Below are 11,987 nucleotides of genomic sequence, written 5' to 3' on the forward strand. Positions count from 1 at the left end.
TCCTGGCACTATTTTTTTTTTTTAAAGGAGGACTGTATTTTAAGATAGAAATACAGAAACCTCGGAATATACTAGCTATGAAAGCTAGCCTATCCACTGCTTGCGGATAACTGCCACCTCCTTTAGAAAGCACAGAATTTTCAACACCTGTGAGATTAAAAATGCCTGTGACAGAGAGGCCATCTGGTCAAATAAAACAATTTAACAAGGTGCTGTAATTGAGCCCAAAGTGGATCATTTTCAACACCCGCTGAAACTGGTGAAAGCTAGCAGTGCTCAGCACATTGGAGGAGAAAGTTCATTGTACTAAAAGTCATAAGAAATGCCATAATGGGCCAGACCAATAGTCCATCTAGTCTAGTATCTTGTCTCTGAGAGGGGCAGAAGTGGATGCTATACAGGGAGAGTACTGAACCAGGTATCTCTAGTGATCTGTTCCCTATTCAGTACTCTCCTTTGCATTCACCATTATTAGTTTAGAGATGCCAGAAGAAACATCTTCAGTTGTTCTGTTCAATAGCCATTAAGACTTTTATCATCTGTGAATTTATCCAGTCCCTTTTTGAACCTGGCTGTGCTATCTGCCTCCACCACCATCTATGGTAAAGAATTCTACAGGTTAACTATGTGTTGCTTAAAAATGCACCATCTCTTGTTAGTTTTAAAGCTACCACCTACTAATTAGGTGACTAGGGTACCCCCCAATTCTAGTATTCTGGGACTTGGTGAACAACAGGTCCCTGTTCACTTGGTCCACACCCTTCAGGTTTTTATAGACCTCTATCATATCCCCCACCTTGCCTTCTCCTTTCCAAACTGAAGTCTCAGGTTTTTAGGTCATCTGTGAAATGGAGCAGGTGCCTTTTGAATTTAAAATCAGTCATGGTTGTGAAAAAAGTACCAGTAGATGAAAATTACAGTAAAACAAATGAGAACTCCATGACTGTTAGGTAAAAGGAACAAAAACTTCTTAGTAGCCAAATAAAGACTTAACATTAAAAAAAATCACCCAGAGATCCTGTCTGCCATGAGTAGGAGAAGAGCTAGTGATGCAAACAGCTGTAAAAATAAAGTGCAGCCTCACTGAGCATGTTGATATTAATGAGTTCCACAGAGTTGTGGAACATAGCTGCACAGCTGTTAAGAGAGGAAGTGAAGTCTAGTGATCATTGAAGGAGATAGTTGGGCTTATTTTCTGGCTTTGCTGCTGACTATGACCTTAGGCAAATAACTAAAAGCTCTGTATTTGTTGTTCTGGAGTTTAATTAACATCAAAATGTGCTTTGAGGTCTTGGGATTAAAATGTTTTTAAGTAAAATGGTTAGTGGGCAAATTTGTAAAGCAAGGGAATACATATAGATAAATGGCTGGAAAAACATTAAAAACTAGCAAGAAGTGAACTGAGAGCTGAGGAAAACGAGTGAATCTATACACCAGAATTATGCACCAGTGCTGGCAATAACAACAAAAAGTAGGCTTTAAAGATTGCTTGAAAATCTATAACCTCAAACTATTTTTTTCTCTTCTTTTATGTACCACAAAGTCAATTTCAGCAGCAACAGACAAAGCTGGCTAATAAGTGTATCACTAGGGCTGCTAAGTTGTAGTATATATTTGCTGAAGAAAGGGGGTGATATAAAATAGATGAAACGCTTGCTTTATTGAAAAAGCTTAAAATCACCTAAACAAAAAGTACAGTTGAAGAGGTGTAATATGCATTATAGTTATGTTTGCATGATTAGTAACTTTTGTCTGAATGGTGGTTTTGTATCAAATGGTTGTTTAGTACACAAAGGAATGGTAGTCTTAATGGTAGCTGTTAAAACCTGATAGCACTGTATATTTTGATCTAAATTGTTATGGATATTACAGGTTTAAAAAAAATGTAAGAATCAAGTCAGGTAACCTGTAGCTTGGTAACCACATAACAAACTAGAATAGATTGAAATGGTGCAGACCTCAGAGACTGAAAAGATTAATTATAGACAAGAGATTTATGCCTTGTTGAGGCTGTGCAAGTAAAAAGTTAAGAAAAATGTGTCAGAAACACTTCAGTGCACTAGCTTGATACATGTTGGTGGTGGTTAGTGAGAAAGAAATCTTTGTACTGACCTCTATACGAGGCAGAATAAGTTTGGTACTTACTTATTTCCCTAGAATAATTCTACACTATATTTCCTAGTGGGAACCAGTGGCTAAGAACTGCAATAGAGTCCCCAGCTTCTTAAAATATTTTCAGCTTTCATTTTCTGTGCATATTTGTTTTAATAAAAAAGCATGACCTTGACACTTTTTAAAAAAAAATTTCAGGTAACATTTGTGAACATTTACTGCCATACATTGTGTGTCCAACACTTATAATACATGGTGGGAAAGACCCTTTGGTACCACAGTTTCACCCAGAATATCTTCACAAGAACATCCAAGGAGCACGGTGAGTCCTACCACCACATATCCTTGAAGCATGGTTTTGGAAGGGAAGAAGTAAACGCACGGAATATGAAACAGCTTGACAGAATTGTCCAGGCCTCAGGAGAGCGGGGCATGGCAAATCCTCAGCATGTTATACTGCAATTAAAAGAGCCTGCCCTTTTTACTGTATGAACCATGGTTCGACGTGAATAGAAAAGGTGGGCAAAGAGCTAAGTGAAACACAAAAATAAAGCCCATACCCTAACATATATTCAGATGAGTCGACCCCTTGTTCTAAACCATTGTCACCACATTCCTTCTGCCAAATGATACCTGGTAGCTATCCCCCTTCAGCAGAGCTAACCGTGGTTAGTAAAGAGTTGAGCTATACCAGGATTGGAGCAGAACGCTTAGGTATTAGCAAATAGCAGTGAATGCTAATATATCTTATACACTGATTGAGATTTTTTTCCCATTAAGTCTTGTTGTAGGCAGGAGGGAACATTGTCAAAGCTTTTCTTCAAATTTATGAGTGGCCTGTGATTATTTTTGGCAGGCAGCAGCCTACAAACATGTCACTACTCACCCTTGCACATAAGGAGAGCCTAGAAGCAACACCCACTTCAGAAACTCAGGAAGCCCTTTGTTGCAGCATGTAGCAAAGCACCTGTTTGTTCTCTTCAGTGAGCATAGTCCCTCAGCTAGTGTTACCATTTCATGATTGCATACATCCAACAGCCCAGACTGGCAGTACAGAGTAGGATTAGGGAAGCAGAAGCCATTTTTATGAAGGGAAAGCAGGGTAAATTCTGTTTGTTTATTCTCCATAAGACTTAAGATCAGAATTTACCGTCTAAACCCAGTTCCTAAAAATACATTCATTCTTCTGTGAGCAATTCAAGATCCAGATAGCATATTGACAGTCACAGGAAAAGCCATTTTTACTACAGGCTGCTCCATTTTCTCCTGTAAACTGTATTTATAATTCCTACTGTTTCCTTAGATTTCAGTGCACTCATTGGTGCTCTGGATGTCCCACAATGTTTAACACTAAATGGGCAAGGATCTCTTTTTGCTGGCCTTTTTTTTAAACATGTTCCGAGGAGGCAGGATTAGAAGAAAGAAATGTCACAGTAACATCTAGGTGAGCTGTTCCAATTCTCTAAAGTGCAGTCTCCTGAAGTAAAGATGCTACACTGCACTTTGTCTCTGTGCTCCAGGGCTACCTAGTACTTACACTTCTAGAAAAGGAACTTAGATTAACATAGGGCATTAAGAAGAGGTACGTGGTTCCATACTTTAGTACAGAGAAATTAATTCTCAACCTGTGGGTTATGCAAAGATGTCAGGGTTCAAAACTATGTGGTCCATCTCACATAAGTAAATGGGAAGGGAGGTTATGTTCCAATGTGGAAAAGATTGATAACCGTGACATTACCACAGTAGGCTGTTGTGGAAAGCTTAGCATCCCTATTGACTTCCTGCTTTTGCAATCAAATTTTTCTTCCTTTTTAATTTTATATAACGGTAGAAGGCAGCAAGGTTGGGGTTTTTTGGCTCAATAATACCAGTCAAGTACTGTTCTTTGTAGAGTTGAGGTGAAAAAAAAGCATTTTGGCCTTAGCAGTAAAGTCAATGCATTTACTGCAGTGGTGTATATTTGTACATCTACATATCTTTTGTCAGTTTTCAAGACTCCTAGTTTTGTGTACTTTACAGCAAACTCAGTAGTCACGAGGTGCACAAAAACTGAGTAGGTTCACATAATACTGCTTTTTTCCCTAAGACAAAGTAGCTTTTATCCTCTACCAAAAGTCACACTGAAGTTATACGAGTATTGCACATGTTCCGACAGAACCTTGTTGTTAAAAAAAATGATAAAACTAAGAAAAATTACTATTTTGTTCAACCAACAGTAATGCTGAAATATCCATTCTGAAACCTCAAATCACTTTATATCCAGAAGCATTTTGCACTGGCTCTAAAATTCATGATGGGATGGTCCTAAGCTCTGACCCTGTTCACTAAAAACAGGAAAATTAATGTAGTATAATACAAGAAGGAGCAAGTGGAATCTCCTAATTTGGTATTAAGTGATAAACATTCTAAAGAAGACTGGCATCTTTTTTTTTTAAGTAAGTCCAGTGTATGGTATGAAGCTCTTTGATGTTTTGAAATGTACCATACCTGAAACTTGTATTATTTAGCCTTATTGTGCATACTCTAAAAATATGAAAAGCTTTAGATAACTTAATTTCAGAACCACTACTTTTAAGCATATGCTAGTTGGAGGTATAATTCAGTGCAGAAGTTGCCTCATATCAATTTAAAAACTATTAGCACTTCCAATGCCAAGTAGGCTTTCAGTTTTGGAAGTTCTTCTTTTTTTTTTCTTTTTTAATAATAGTAGGAGTAAAATGAGAAAGAGAGAAACAAAGCATAGGTCACTATCAGGATTTGGCTGGTATATCTATTTATTCTCACCTACCTTCACCAAGGATGTCATCCACCTTCTATACCCTCCTCAAGGAAGAAAAAGATTTCCCCTTTCTATGACCACTACACCTAAGCAGAGCTGCTATGCTCCAGTTAGCAGAAACAGCAGAGAGAAGCTTTCTGGAAATTTATGTTAAGACAGCCTGTGAACTAGAATTCTGCCTGGACCAAAAATATTTTTTATTTCCTTACATGCAAGTTAGATTTATAGGCAGCACTGGTAACCCTCTTGGACGTTCGACTCAAGAAGCAACTCAACTAGTTTTTAAATCAAGGACGGACGGGAAGTTGGCTGTTATAGCCAAGTTAACCTGAAAAGCATTTAAGTTAGGGAGTTATTTCAGGTTGGCATTTGTGTAACCAGATCAGAAAGTGGTCCTAAGCAATTTGCTTGTCAGTGCATTCAACAGAGTTCATGACTTTGAATCTTTTTCAGGCTGCTTGTGATACCAGAAGGCAAGCACAATCTACACTTGCGTTTTGCAGAGGAATTTAACACAGAAGTGGAAAAATTCTTAGCAGAAGCCTGACAGATGAAGTCCATCCAAGGTTGATTTCATATATTGCATGTCTGTCTTTATTGTCCAGCCATCCCCAAACATGTCACTTACTGCTTGATTCCCCTTTTTGAGAAATTGTGGAGAGTTTCAGCCATGTTTATAGTTGTGCTTTAATAAAAAGTTACTCATGAAATGTCTGCCGAGTGAAGCGCAGGCTACAGCACTGCTTTTGTCTGAGGATGGGATGGGGAGGGGGTGGAAAAGGGGAACAGAGGCATTATGACTCAACAAGACAACTGTGGTGCAAGGGTTTTGAAGGAAGAGATGGAAAAAGGTTTATGTAAAGTTAGCATCAATACCAGTTTTAAAGAAAGTGAGACAGCAGACATTATATAGAACACATGCATTTATATGTGATCTTGAAATTGAATTAAACACAAGAGCCATCATAATAAACTTGACTTCAAAAACTGTTACACTGAGGTCCTTGTTAAGGTTACACATGGTTGACAGGATAATTAAGTACACTGCAACAGAGAACATGCTTCAGTCACCACTAACAGAAGTCATTCGGTACACATGCCTGCTTTACTGGAGTCCCTCTTACAAACAGTAACCTTAGGCTTCATCCTCCTCGCCTTCCTCTTCAAATTCACCTTGCTCATCAGCAGTGGCATCTTGGTATTGCTGGTACTCGGAGACCAGGTCGTTCATGTTGCTCTCGGCCTCCGTGAACTCCATCTCATCCATGCCCTCGCCCGTGTACCAATGCAAGAAGGCCTTACGCCGGAACATGGCCGTGAACTGCTCCGAGATCCTCTTGAACAGCTCCTGAATGGCTGTGCTGTTCCCGATGAAGGTGGCAGACATCTTGAGGCCTCGCGGGGGGATGTCGCAGACGGCCGTCTTGACATTGTTGGGGATCCACTCAACAAAGTAGCTGCTGTTCTTGTTCTGGACGTTGAGCATCTGCTCGTCCACCTCCTTCATGGACATGCGGCCCCGGAAGATGGCGGCCACCGTCAGGTAGCGGCCGTGGCGCGGGTCGCAGGCCGCCATCATGTTCTTAGAATCGAACATCTGCTGCGTCAGCTCCGGCACCGTCAGGGCACGGTACTGCTGGCTGCCACGGCTCGTCAGCGGGGCAAACCCTGGCATGAAGAAGTGCAGGCGGGGGAAAGGTACCATGTTGACGGCCAGCTTGCGCAGGTCAGCGTTCAGCTGGCCGGGGAACCGCAGACAGGTTGTCACGCCGCTCATGGTGGCCGACACCAAGTGGTTGAGGTCCCCGTAGGTGGGGGTCGTGAGCTTCAGCGTGCGGAAGCAAATGTCATACAGGGCCTCATTGTCAATGCAGTAGGTTTCATCCGTGTTCTCCACCAACTGGTGGACAGACAGCGTGGCGTTGTAGGGCTCCACCACTGTGTCAGACACCTTGGGTGAGGGCATGACACTGAAGGTGTTCATGATGCGGTCCGGGTACTCCTCCCTGATCTTGCTGATGAGGAGTGTGCCCATCCCCGAGCCCGTGCCACCACCCAGCGAGTGAGTCAACTGGAAGCCCTGCAGGCAATCGCAGCTTTCCGACTCCTTCCTCACCACATCCAGGACAGAGTCCACCAGCTCGGCTCCTTCTGTGTAGTGGCCCTTTGCCCAGTTGTTTCCGGCACCACTCTGACCTAGAAGGCACAGTGGAAAGATGCTATTTTAGTCACTAGTCTAGAGACACAAAAGCTACACCTTCATAATCTGTTTAGGATGCCATGTAAGATAAGAAAAGCATTTAAGCCTACTTATTAAGCAGGGGAGATTAAGATTAAGTCAGTCTAGTAAACGGAATCTCGTGCATACTGTACCTTAGTTTGTGTTTGGACACTAAGTCTGCAAGTTAAAAGGATGAATTGTTCCTTTAAGTGCCACACATAATAAGACAGATAGGGCATCCCCAATGCGCGAGAACAAAAGAGATGAATGTCAATACATCTACTATGGTATTTCAGAGTAATCGCATTAAGGAAAAAAGCATCACACTGGTATATGTAGCTGTCCAGAATATGACATACCAAAGACAAAGTTGTCAGGTCTGAAGATCTGCCCAAAAGGTCCAGATCTGACCGAGTCCATTGTGCCAGGCTCCAAGTCAACAAGAATTGCGCGGGGCACGAACTTGTTACCTGTGGGATGAACAAAAGCTGGTGTTAGACCCATAATCAGCAGCTATTTAATAAGAGAGCCACTGTACTCCCAGTGTAATGCACTGGCTGGGGTGGGGGATAGGGGAGAGGTGGAAAGAGACTGCTGCAGTGTAGAGCATTATTCAGCAGAGTCACGCTGAAGGGAATTGGATCCATTAGACAAAGAACCAGTGGTGGCTGGGGCGTTCCTTTGCATCAGCTCTGCTAGCTGTAATGAGCTGGTATCTGGCTGGTTGCAAGAGTCTGAAAAATTAAAAGGCATGCAATTACCAGCGGCCTCATTGTAGTACACGTTGATCCTTTCCAGCTGCAGGTCACTGTCCCCATGGTAGCTGCCGGTGGGGTCGATGCCATGCTCATCACTGATCACCTCCCAGAACTACAACACAAGGAGAGGCAGAAGGGAAGCAGGGAGGGCAGTTATCAGGGGTGGAGGCAAGCTGCTAGCAGTGCCTATACCCGCACATGGCCGGCACACCTTGCTACTGCTCTATGCCTGCACCCGCAATCTTTGTACTGTTGCCTAATCAATGAGACAGCACAGAGAGGCGTTTCCCCAGCAGCAGCAACTGCTGCAGTGGCCAACCTGCATGCAGCACTGCCATGAAAGAGACGAGCAGAGACCAGAGCCTGAAAGTGAGGGAGAGCTACTAGAGACATCCAGGGCATGGGAAACATGGGCGTGTCCTTTTCAGCACCCATCACACGAACTAGACCACTGCTTCCCAACCCTTTAGGACTGAGGGCACCCACTGCTGACTAGACTCAAGGCACCCCGAGGAAATGCCAGCTCATTGTTCCCACTGCCTTTTTAACTGCGGAGGGTTTGGGGCGGGGAAGGAACACACACACACACACAGTTGTGCTGTGGCAGACATCTTGCAAAGCCTTCACGTGACAGGCACTGCGGATGCCTGGGGAAGTCTCTTAGCCATATTTGCCACCCCCGAAAAAGGGGCTGCAGCTCCCTGTCCCAGAACCACTGGGCAAGAAGACACTGTCTTTGCTCCTGCTTGGAGTAGGGGGCTGGACTAGGCCCCTTCCACCCCAATTTTTTCCCCCCACCCCAAATGTGTACGATGCAGTGGCAGGGGAAGCCCCCCGCCCTGCGCAGAGGGGCGAGGCAGCTGCCGGGAGGTGCCAGCGGGGAGGGAGCCAGGCTGCCCAGCCCCCAGGGGCTCGGTTGGGCGCAGGGGTATCTGCAAGGGCTCACCTTGGCGCCGATCTGGTTGCCGCACTGGCCAGCCTGGATGTGCACGATCTCCCGCATGGCTGCTGCTCCGCGCGCCCGCACCGCACTGACCCTAGCCAACGCAGCCCTGCCCAGCAGCTGCAGGCGCCGCGCCCCGGATCCCGCTTTATAAAGGCGCCCTCCGGCCCCGCCCCCTCGCGCCCCGCTCCGCCAATGGGCGGCGGGTGAGGTAATGCGGGGCGGCGCGGCGGAGCCAATGGGCGCGCGGCGCGGGCGGGGCGGGGCTGCGGCATTGTCTGCGGCGTAGGGGGCAGCCCTAGGCTCCTGTGCGCCCGTGGGGGCGGCTGAGGGGCCGTGTCCTCGGGGCTGGGGCCGGCGTTACCCCAGAGCCGGGCGCGGGGCGGGAGGCCGTGGCGCGGGCTCCTTTGTCCCCTACCACGTCGCACCGGCTGAAGCACCGCAGGAGGCGGAGCCTGGCGGGCGCTGCACTGCGATGGCCCAGCCCTGCCACTCCCCTGCGCTGCGGTTGGGCCCAGCCGGCCCTGCCTTGGCCTGGCCGGCCCTGCACGGCCTCCGCCCGGGCCTACAGACCAGGAGCCAGCTCTGGGGACCCGGCCGGCTGACTGCATGCGGCGATGGCAGCCCCAAGTTGCCTCCACCTGGGGTTGCCTTCGTTTGCATTTGCACCAACTGGCTTTCTCGTGTCCTGCTGGCCTCTGGCTTCTTCTCTGTTCCTTCCAGGAAGAGCACTCACCAACTGCAGACACTTCCTGACGGATGGTGTTTATACCTGAAAGCTGGCAAAGAAGAATGTTTCCAACTGTTTTATAGTTGGTCTAATAAGAGATATTGGATTTACCCAAACAGCCTCATCTGCCGGTGACCTTAGAGCAAAACGGCTGCAACCTACACCCATGCACTGGGATCAGGCTGTGTGCACTGGACCTAGGTTGCGGGGGCCAAGGCCCATGGGGAGCCCCGCAGGCTCAGTGACAAGGTTCTGGGGCCAGATCCGGTCTGTGGGTCAGGGATTGAGCACCCCCTGGTTAAGCTATAAGCATATGAAATGCAGAGGGGCTTGGGGGAGATTTTTGGAGACAAAAACCAGCCAGCATGCTGAAAACTTCTTTTCTGTTGGGAAACGTGTTGCATAGAATAAAAACCCTCCTACTTGTTCCAGATTCTTCAACCCAGTCAAACTTTGGGCTGTCGCATGCTGCTGCAGTTCTGGTTAGATATTTCCCTTCATTGATCTAGCAGTTTTCATACAAAGGATGTGCCTATATATATATATATATATATATTGGCAAATGGTGATTCACTAACTCTCACAAAGTAAGCAATGGGCAGTCATTACTAGAACCCAAGTCTCTTTAATCCTCCTCCTATACAAGAAGCAATAGATTTCTCTTACTACTATGTGTAAGAGTGGTGTAGCTATTTTGGTCCAGAAATTATGTGAGAGGCAAGGAATTTTGAGGGATCATCTGTGTAGGTGGGATAAAGTTAGACAAGCTAATGCATTGGAAGCTTGTTGCAATTATGCTCTCTCAAGTGGAACATGATACAGCATTAATTTGTACAGATCCAACAGGTCTACAGGAGACCTTCCTTGCACATCCAGTATCTGATTTAACCACAATGATGCAAATCACTGAACTGGTCTGGTTTACCAGCCAGACAAATAAAACATTGTTGCAACTGATCACAATCGTGTGTGAATGCCCAAATGTTAAAGGAAAAAATCCAAGCATTTTGTGCATGCAACAGAAAGTTACAACAGCTCCCCAGGTGGGTAGAACCGGCCACTGTTCTGAGAACATCTGACTTCAACACCCAAACAACAGATTGTTTTCCTGGATAAATTACATTCATTCATAATAATTTGTACAAAGCGCACACTCCTTCCCATTTTGATTTTTAGTGGTTTAGCTTCACCATGCTAATTAAGACAGGAAAAGCTTTTGGTAGATTTTTTTTTTTCTTTTCAAAATATTTACAGCAGCAGGTAACTTTTTTAAAATTAGAAATTATATAAATATTGTTCTAAAACACAGAACCCACCATTTTTCAGTATAGATTGTTCTCCCATCCCATGGACAAGTGACTTGGGGGAGGCGGGGGGGCAGGATCAAGTGACCTGGATGTGACAACATTAGATCTAGTGCATTTTTTTTCATCATAGAGCGGTGCTAAATTGGAGTGAAGGTGCTAGATGAGAGTGCATGCTATCTTACTGCTATCTTCAAATAGCTTCCAGTTCATGCAGGGTTGACACAATTTACTGCTTTCAAGGTGAAGAGGTCAGCTCTTTATATGTCCAGGACAAATTAGGATGCTTTTGCTTGACAGCAGAGGCAGTTGCTGTTCTCCAGCAATGCAACACTTTTACAGGCAATGCTGTCAAACCTACAGATGCAAAGCCTTCATCCAGCACATGTCCCATCAGGCCAGGTCTTCATCATGGAAAGGTAGAATTGCTAGCAAAAGAATTTATACCAGTACTGCGTGTTGTACAGTGCTTTTTGCTAGGAGGGGTCTCTAACAGTTCAGAACTCGGATGGCTTCCTTTCTAAGTCTGCTCTGTTTAGGCACAACATACACTGTCCAGCTTCCTGCCAATTAGATTTCCACTTCCCAGCTTCCTCACCCGCAAACCAGCATTCCTGTATTAGACATTTCACCTCTCTTTTTTCTACCCTCTCCCAATGCACCCCATGCAACTAAAATTATTTGATGATACAAGACTGGGGGGAGATTTAAACATGGCATAACCACCCTCAGATTTGTTTGGAACAGCCTGAATGAATAGGCCAAATATTCCCGAGCTGTTTATTTATTGTGTACAAAATACAGAATACTTTTTCATTTAAATTGACAATGAATGTTCCAGAAACTATAACTGGTTTCAAAAACTGGGAACAGATTTGCAGTCATTGCAGATTCAAAGTAGACCTGGAGGCAGGGCACAGGGAGTTCAGGAAGGTAGGAGAGCTATAGCAACACCCTCATGTTGCAGCAGTTTTCCAGTTACAGCATCTGGATTAACTATTCTGTTGCAACTGTAACAACTAGAAAGATGTCAAGTTGGGCCCATGCAAGCTAATAAGAAACTTGGTAACACTGCAGGAGGTGGAGGCAAGTATGGAAGCAGTTAGGCACAGCACAATTGGTTACATATTATGCTAGATG

General features: G+C 44.9%; 2 protein-coding genes across 5 annotated transcripts in view; one reads left to right on the forward strand and one right to left on the reverse strand.

Annotated features, from left to right (window-relative positions):
* Positions 1 to 5,881, forward strand: part of BPHL (biphenyl hydrolase like) — a 43,172-nt gene extending 37,291 nt beyond the window's left edge. For all 3 annotated transcript variants that reach the window (XM_019522026.1, XM_019522008.1, XM_019522020.1), the window contains exons 6-7: positions 2,311 to 2,434; positions 5,345 to 5,881. In XM_019522026.1, coding sequence (XP_019377571.1) covers positions 2,311 to 2,434; positions 5,345 to 5,438 — 218 coding nt within the window. In that variant the 3' untranslated portion in view covers positions 5,439 to 5,881. The remainder of the gene's footprint in view (positions 1 to 2,310; positions 2,435 to 5,344) is intronic.
* LOC109301086 (tubulin beta-2 chain) overlaps positions 5,800 to 11,987 on the reverse strand; it is a 27,279-nt gene continuing 21,091 nt past the window's right edge. The window contains exons 2-5 of one of the 2 annotated variants that reach the window (XM_019521982.1): positions 8,817 to 8,907; positions 7,874 to 7,982; positions 7,472 to 7,582; positions 5,800 to 7,087 (exon numbers count right to left, since the gene is read on the reverse strand). In XM_019521982.1, coding sequence (XP_019377527.1) covers positions 6,027 to 7,087; positions 7,472 to 7,582; positions 7,874 to 7,982; positions 8,817 to 8,873 — 1,338 coding nt within the window. In that variant the 5' untranslated portion in view covers positions 8,874 to 8,907 and the 3' untranslated portion in view covers positions 5,800 to 6,026. The remainder of the gene's footprint in view (positions 7,088 to 7,471; positions 7,583 to 7,873; positions 7,983 to 8,816; positions 8,908 to 11,987) is intronic. The other variant, XM_019521992.1, reaches the window with a different exon arrangement.

Source organism: Gavialis gangeticus, unplaced genomic scaffold (assembly GCF_001723915.1).
Source record: "Gavialis gangeticus isolate Ggan-Ray unplaced genomic scaffold, GavGan_comp1, whole genome shotgun sequence".
Lineage (NCBI taxonomy): Eukaryota > Metazoa > Chordata > Crocodylia > Gavialidae > Gavialis > Gavialis gangeticus.